Here is an 8,609-nt window from a genome sequence, read left to right as displayed (position 1 = left end):
CAAATTTGAAAAATATATCAAAACCTACGCATCATCATAAGGAAATCTTTATTATTATAATAATTTTTGTTTTAATTAACCACACATGTTGGATCCCAATGATAAACCACACTTGTTGGTTCGAAACGGATGGCCACAAATTTGTTCGATGTGCTTTTTCTATTAAAAACTTTGCTTAATTTCTCTTAAAATTAATCTATTTCATTAAAAATATAAAATTAAAAAAAGTCAAAAAAAAAATGGCATGCCGCTCACAAGTGCATTATGCTTCAACCACAGCTCAGAGCTCAACCGACTTCGACTTTAATAGGCCCTCCTAGCGTTTCCTTAAAGATTATCTCTTTGACAATACTTGGTATAAAAAACAATGGAAAAGGAAAAATGATGGGAATACCGTAGTAGAATCACATCTTTTCTGCTCTGCATCAATTCGATAGCGTCAGGCCAACTTAGGGTTCAGGGTTTAGCACAGCATAGATGGGTTCAATGGAGGCGGACAAGCAACGGCTGGAGGAAGCGTTTACACTTCTGGATACCCAGAGAGGCGTTCTAGAGAAATGCACTCTCCAATGGAAGGAACTCACAGACCACTACGCCTCACTGGAGCAATCGCTCCAGAAGAAATTCGAAGAACTCGCAGAGAAGGAAAAAAATCTGGAGCTCAAAACCAAAGAAATGGAAGAATTGCTAGACAAAAGAGAGCAATCGATCGAATCCAACGAAGAAACCTATCTCGCCCGCTTAGAAGAGCAGAAGAACGCCGCCCTAGCGGCCATTGAAAGTGGAAAGAGTGAAAATAGTCTCAAGTTCCTCTGCGAGAAAATGGACGCCGAGGGTCTCTGGAGATTCATAGTGGAACGCAGAAAAGACGTTACAGCACTCAGGGCCGAGCTGCCGTCAGCGCTGGAGAGTGCCATTGATCCCGCTCGGTTGGTTTTACAGGCTCTTGAGGGTTTTTATGACAAGGGTACCGGGAAAACGGAGAAGAAGGATTCGGGTCTCGGGGACCAGAGACGGGCCTGTTCTTTGTTGCTGGAATCGCTTCTTCCCCTCCTGGCAGACCCTACAATGGGAGCCGAGCGGCCCGTTGTGTCTCCGAGTACTAAGGAGCAGGCGAGGGTTATTGCCAATGAGTGGAAGTCGAGGATCGATGTTGATGCGGATCCCGCCAATGCCGCCAAGCCCTTGGAGGTCCAGGCATTCTTGCAGCTAGTAGCTACTTTCGGCATTGCGGCTGATTTTCCGAAAGATGATCTCTGCAAGCTTGTTCTTGCGGTATCATGGCGCAGGCAGATTCCGAAGCTCTGTGGTGCTCTTGGGCTTACAGAGAAAATGCCAGGTTTGTTTCTGTTATACCCTATCTGTTGTTTATTACGAATTGGTTGTTTTTAAACTTTAATCTGCCCACCATAAAACTTATTCTTACTCCTTTTTTCTCCATTTATATTTTCATTATTTGTCCATATCTGGTTTAAAAACCCTGGTATAAAATAATAATAGTACATTTCCAATGGGCAATTTTTCACTGGTGAGGTCAATGGATGGTCCATTCCTCCAGCTGCCTGCGCAACTTGAATGTTGCCTCACCAATGGATGCTCCATTCTCCCGGCCGTCTGCCTAATGTGCAAGCTCAAATGTGAGGTTAGGTGCAATTCCCAGATAATTTACTATGATAGCTGACTTGCTTTTTCTGGTCATTCGTTGGATGAGATGAAATAGTCACCCTTCCTCTTGTAATCCCGTTGCCTTGCTTTCTCTGGTTATTCGTTGGATGAGATGAGATTAATTGCGATTCCCAGATGATTGTCTATGAATAAAAAGCATAATAAACTATTTGTGGTTATCTGCTGGATATTTTAATAAAATTATGTTATCTCATCACTGGTGGAGGCTTGTTTTTATGAGGGCTTCCAAATCAATAGTAGTAAAATTACTAAAGAAAGTGAATATGGAGCATCAAGAAGAATGGAAACCACAAGAATGTCCAAATCAATGCAATGATGTTTTGACATTTTCTTTTACTGTTTCAAGAGATATATTACCTGTCTGGGCCGCACCAAAAAGAGCAGATTTCTTTTTGGCTTACGTGCTTGATGCAGGGGATGCTATTTTGCCAAATCTCCCCAGTGCTTGCACCCAATGTCTCTTCCCATTAAATGTCATGCCAGGCAGGTGAGAAGGACCAGAGTGGGAATGTAACCATGGTAGTTGCTGATCAGTCGGTGTCATTCTCGCTCAAAAAATAATTAAATTTATCGATGTTATTCACCAATCTCACGAAGTGAACAGAATTAACAAAGGCTAGGATATTGCATTTGTTAACCTATCATTTCTTCTTTTTGGTTGGCAAATAGCCCTTTGTTAATGAAGTGGACTCATCCGTCGTCTTAAGATATCACGATCAACAGGGTGTGTATTCTGTCAAAATCTTCCCGGTTTTCCACCGGGCTTTTGCCTCTTCATTGGCCACGTGAACATGGAAACATGTTGCAAGGGAATTGAACTTGTGTCTCTGTAAAGAAGAGTCCCTTGATTTAACTCTTGACCACAACCTTCTTGACTTGACCATACCATACAGAGAGGATGAATACTAATGTTAATTCATTGTACATTGCTAAATGCTTTAATACACTTTTTAGTGATTATTTTGAAATGACTTTTATCTTTCTATCATGCAGATATTGTAGAGGAATTAATCAACAAGGGAAAACAAGTTGAGGCTGTGTATTTTGCACATGCGGCAGGACTCTTTGAAAAGTTTCCTCCGGTACCTTTACTCAAGGCATATCTGAAGAATTCAAAGAAAGCTACACTGGCAACATTGAAAAGTGGAAATAATTCTGCTGCTGTGGTATTTATTTTTCATTAGCATATCTTCTATAACTGTATCTAATCAGCAATCATTTGGAAGTGGTTTCTTAATATTTCCTTTTGCTTCTGCAGAATGAAGCAAACACAAAAGAACTCACTGCGCTGAAAACTGTTATTAAGTGCATTGAAGAACACAATCTTGAATCACTCTTTCCTACTAATAACCTCCAAAACCGTGTGGCTGATCTAGAGAAGAAAAGAGCAGAAAGGAAAAAATCTGGTGGTCCTTCAAAGTCTCAGAATAAGCATTCTCGATCAAATGCTGGGGGCTCTGGAGCACATATGCCTCCAGCTAAAGCGGGAAAGGCTCCTAATGCTTATGCTTCATCTAATATTTCTGACAGGAGTTTCTATTGACCTTCAGATATGGTTCAATATCCTGTTGGTGCAGTTGCTTCATACAATTTACCTGGCCAAAGCAATTACGATAGGTCGAGCTAAGCCATCTATGGCTCATCCTATGGCGGTGGAAGCAGAAGCCCAACAACTCTATCAAAAGGTTACGCATATCCAAATCCATCAGATGATTTAGGGGCATCTCTGAGAGGTTCTGGGTCTTACAATACCTCTGCAAACTACAACAGCTATCACTTTGGCAGTGGTGTGCCCCCTCCTGGTTATCAGTCTTCATACATGCAATAATTGTACTTCTGTTTGTTAAAGGTATTTTCATGGTTCTTCAGGATTTGTGAACGTAATTTCCTGAATGGGATGGAAGTAGTGCTGTAGACATGCATCTCTGTTTAAAAAACAAGAGAATGGCCTGAGATGACCTTTGTCGTTACAAGATTTTGATGGTTGTATTTTTGGCTGGGGTGGAATTCTGACTTGTCTAACATCCATCTCCTGGGTATAATTATAACTCAACGATACACTAGATTTACAACTTACAGTAGTCTTACACATTTGCTGTGAAAAACACTTTGAATTTATCGTTGGACATGTGATTACTTTTTCTGGCATCATTTTCTAAAAATTGACGTTTTAGATATTTGGTTTGAAGTTGCAAATTTACAGATGTACGTTGAATAGTCCTACGATGATGTTTTAATTTGGTTATGATGATCTCTAGGTCAGACAACTTGAACTTGTCTGAAATTGCAAATTTTGTTGTAGTGCAGTTTCTGTCATCCTCTTCATTGTCGAGTGCCTGATATCCTCAGCAGTGTCATGTTTTACAATTTGACTTTGCTGTAAAATGACAATTGTTTTTTTTGCTTCCCTTGGACAAATGACCTTATATGGAATGCCTAAGAACTAGGATCTTGCGGTGCGGTTCTCAAGTTCTAAGGCAACACATTCCGAGTGTCAACCTGTTAGCCGCCAGTTTTTAAAGTATGACACGTTGTAGTTATGTTTTTAATGTTTAACAATTTAGTTTGATTTTACCTGTAAATTGCTGTGTTATAAACCTGTGGAGGTCAACTTACCATTCAAAATGTTAGTTCCAATTTCCAACGTCTTTAAATTTACGTGCTATTTTGATTGTAGTTTTTTCATATTGAACTGGAAGGAATTTTTTTTCTATTTAGTGCAACTTCGAGGCAGCGGATGTCCATTACCATAGGAATTCTCTGCACAAGCCATCTTATGGCCGACCACTACGCGTTTTATCAATTCCCGAAATTCCACAAGGAGCTATTAATGATGGGATCTCAGAGTCTATAAAGCTTACCTAAATTATTTTGATTAAACCTTTGAAAGTTACACATTTGTCATGATAAGTCTTGTATTATTCTAGTCCCTACCTCCAAATGAAAATAGATTCATCTGTATTGTATCGTAGATTACAGTATTTTTTGAGAGACCATTTAGACTTTCTTCGAATAGTAAGGTTGAGCATTGCCTCTTTAAGGCCCAATTTATTTAATTTCAATAACTGTAGAAGGTTAATCAGGTTTCGAATTGAGATGAATAACATTATTACTGTGAGTTTTAACTATTCAAATTATCCCCAACAGAGTTCTATAAAGTTCTTTATCAATATAATACATTTCTTTATCAACTGTAATACATTTTAGTTTAGTCTTCAAATTTAGCATTGGAGGAACTTGCTCATGAAAGTGCTCTTCAAAGATTCTTGTTTGATTCACAAGAATGTTTGAAGCTTATGCTATTGACTCGGTGAAGATGATGTACTCTAGCAGGAAAGAATATATATATTAATTAAGCGATTCCTCATTAATTAAAATAATTTCTTTATTATTAAATATTTATATATTTAAATTTATGTATTTTTTTTTTGAAAGAATGATCGTTGACCCTGAAACATGACTTAATATCTATTGAAGAGTTAATCAATAGAAAGATTTTGAAGAGTTAACTAATAGAAAGTTTTGATCATGTTATGGGTTGTTTTTTTTAAAAACAATAATGAGTATTTATGTAAAAGTTTGCCACCTCAAATCGTAAATCAAGGGGACTGGAAGAAGGGGTTGTTGAGTAAAGACCGCATCAGTCTAGAGGGAGATGCTACCCATCCGGGCACAGAAAACACCCTTGATCACGATACAGTGGAGGCAAACAACCACCACGACCTGGATGTTCCAAACAAAACAGCAATCTTCTCAAGGTACCGCAACAATAAAACAGAGCCATTTAAGTTAATTCGCTAGGAGGCAACTACGGCCCACTGTGAAAGACAGCGAAAAATAAGCTTTCTATCGAACCACGCAGGTCAGGAGGGTTGAATGATTGATACTTGAATTGCCCTGCCACAACAGATCCATTCGAAGGTCGGGGCTATTCCCAGATTTTGCAGGCGCCTTGGCTTTTACTTCCTTTCTGAAGCTGTTCAGAAATGCTTGAAATATTGATGGCCGCCCAAGTATCCCGAATGCACTAATATTAATTTCTCTCAGGATCATGATATGGCCCCGGAGATGTATGCTCAATAGAGGGCCAGGGCTCGTTCCTCCAAATCTCTGAACTGCGATCCAAGGAGCTACCTTGGAATGTTTCATGGTCGAAATATATTTGCTATACATGCCAGGACCCACAGTAGTAGCTGAAGATTCAGATTTTGTTTGCTTCCTGAATTTAATATTAGATATAGCCATAGTAGAAAAAGATGTGATTGGCCAGTTTATCAGCTACTTCATTCTGAGAGTGAAACACATTGTAGAATTCTCTCTTTTGGATATGATATAGCAGACTTCTGATTCTATTCATTAAGCTCCCAAGGTGCTTCTCTCGAGGCATAGAATTTTTGTTTAGGTGTTGAATAATAATGAGAGATTATAATTAAATTCTAGAATTCTCCCTTTTGGATATGATAAAGGAGACTTCAGATTCTATTCATTAAGCTTGTCAGGTTCTTGTCTCGAGGCATTGAATTTTTGTTTAGGTGTTAAATAATTATGAGAGAATAGAATTAATCTAGAATTTGTGTTTAGGTGTTAAATAATGATGAGAGAATAGAATTAATCCATGAAGCAATCTATGTAATTCCACATGGTTATTTGTCATTGTTCTGAGACCCAAGTATAATACTTTTCCAAGTTCGGCTATACAAGACCCCTGCTCATGCCATGCCATTCCATTCCTTTCCTCTCTCCAAGGCTATACAAGACCCTGCCTGCTCATGCCATGCCATTCCATTCCTTTCCTCTCTCCAAGGCTATACAAGACCCTGCCTGCTCATGCCATGCCATTCCATTCCTTTCCTCTCTCCAAGGCTATACAAGGCCCTGCTTGCTCATGCCATGCCATTCCATTCCTTTCCTGCCATTCCATTCCTTTCCTGGATTGTTTTTTGAGGCTCCATCAAAGTGAAGTATTTATCTGTTTTTTTCTTCCTTCCATTCTTTGAGAATCTGGTCCGTTAGTCTGAGTTTTCAACTTATGCCTGTTCTCAACACTCAGCAAGTTTGGCCAGCCATTCTTGTTCCATTGGGTCTAAATTTGAATTTGGAGGGCCAGATCTTTACCTTCCAAACTCTGCTCCCATGGTCAAAGCTTTTGTGGCAGTCACCAAAGATTTTTAAGGATGGCTTGATTCTTGGATAACCAAATATTCCAGCAGATGAATTTGGGCATAGTTTCCCACAATTATTTGAATCTGGATTGGTCTGAGAACTTCCCATTATTGCGCTTAGAGGTGCTCTACAGCCCAATGTAAGGATTGATGTGATAGGAGTAAATGTTTAACATTTAACATAAATATTTAATTTTCATATGTTGGCTCAATAAAAAATAAAAAGAGGTTAAAAGTAATGTAGAGCTAAGTCTGGTAGAGATGTATTGTAAACATTTAAATTTTGGTTCAATTAATAATAAAATGTTGAAAGTAATAAAAATAATAAAATTCAATTTGTCATATTGTAATTTTGTTTTGTAGAGTAGCTTCGCCCCTCCAACTCAAGTTAGAAATTATGTTCTGGGAAAAACTGCATAAATAATTATAAATTATATTGTTCAATGCTAATTAATAATGGTTGATAGATAAAACATAAATAATAGAAACATAAATATTAGTTGGAAGTAAGTCATTCATGAATATCTAAAAATCATGCATGAATATTGTAAACATATCTATAAATTATAGCATAAAATATGTAAGATAGTTATTCACATAACTTTATATTGTATGGTAGAGATGTATTGTAAACATTTAAATTTTGGCTCAATTAATAATAAAATGTTGAAAGTAATAAAAATAATAAAATTCAATTTGTCATATTGTAATTTTGTTTTGTAGAGTAGCTTAGCCCCTCCAACTCAAGTTAGAAATTATGCTCCGGGAAAAACTGCATCAATAATTATAAATTATATTGTTCAATGCTAATTAATAATGGTTGATAGATAAAACATAAATAATAGAAACATAAATAATAGTTGGAAGTAAGTCATTCATGAATATCTAAATTTCATGCATGAATATTGTAAACATATCTATAAATTATAGCATAAAATATGTTAGATAGTTATCCACAACTTTATATTGTGCAAAGGCTGCAATAATACTTTCAAGTTATGGTCCCAATCAGATGTTTGAAAATTATATATTTTTTAATATATTGAAAATTAAATATTTATTTTGCAAAGCTAAACATTATAGTTTGCAATGTTCAATGCTAAACTAATAATGTTTAACATACAAATTGATCTTGGTAGGTACTAATAATGATTCCATAACCATATTTAAATTTAATTAATAAACACATTAAGTTTTTATACTTACAATGTAACAAGTTTCTTAACCATGGATATCCATTCTCACATTACAAGATCATCAGCCAATACCATTGCTTATCAAAACCACATTATAAAAAACCATAATTCATACACAATGTAAAATATTTTAGACATCACATGTAACATTGATTACATAGAGTGGAAATTCTCTATCATATGGAAAAAGAGAGAAATGGAGATAGGAGAGGGGAGATATGGAGTTATTGGGGAAGTGGGAGAGTGAAGAACAAAGGCATAGAGAGAGAGTGACAAGGGAGAGATGGAAAGAGAGGAGGGAAGACAAACCAGAGGAGAGAGAGAAGAGAGGGAGGGAGAGAAAGGAAAGAGAGAGAGACATAGAGATGGAGGTGGTTGATAGGTGAAGAGAGAAAAGGAGATAGTGATAGAGTTAGAGGGTAGAGAGAGAAAGAGGGGGTGAAAGGCATGTTTGTACAAAAACTAGAATCTATCAAGTGCCAAGAAGGATCAAATCTCTTTTGCGTAGAGATTGAAGTATTCCAAGAATATTTTTGAGATTTATTAGAGTTTGAGAAGACATTAG

At 37.0% G+C, this 8,609-nt stretch overlaps 1 protein-coding gene across 1 annotated transcript; it reads left to right on the top strand.

Moving 5' to 3' along the window:
* The first annotated feature begins 321 nt into the window (after nucleotides 1–321).
* On the top strand, nucleotides 322–3,863 carry LOC149182478 (FRIGIDA-like protein 4a). The gene is made up of 3 exons (XM_089416869.1): nucleotides 322–1,339; nucleotides 2,680–2,852; nucleotides 2,945–3,863. Exons 1-3 carry the CDS (start codon nucleotides 478–480, stop codon nucleotides 3,227–3,229), a joined length of 1,320 nt encoding a protein of 439 aa, XP_089272995.1. The 5' UTR covers nucleotides 322–477; the 3' UTR covers nucleotides 3,230–3,863.
* Nucleotides 3,864–8,609: the final 4,746 nt, after the last annotated feature.

Source organism: Pinus tabuliformis, chromosome 3_2 (assembly GCF_031772625.1).
Source record: "Pinus tabuliformis cultivar Carrire ecotype Pingquan chromosome 3_2, CPIR1, whole genome shotgun sequence".
In the NCBI taxonomy this organism is placed as follows: Eukaryota; Viridiplantae; Streptophyta; class Pinopsida; order Pinales; family Pinaceae; genus Pinus; species Pinus tabuliformis.
This window is presented reverse-complemented; position numbering and strand designations above follow the sequence as displayed.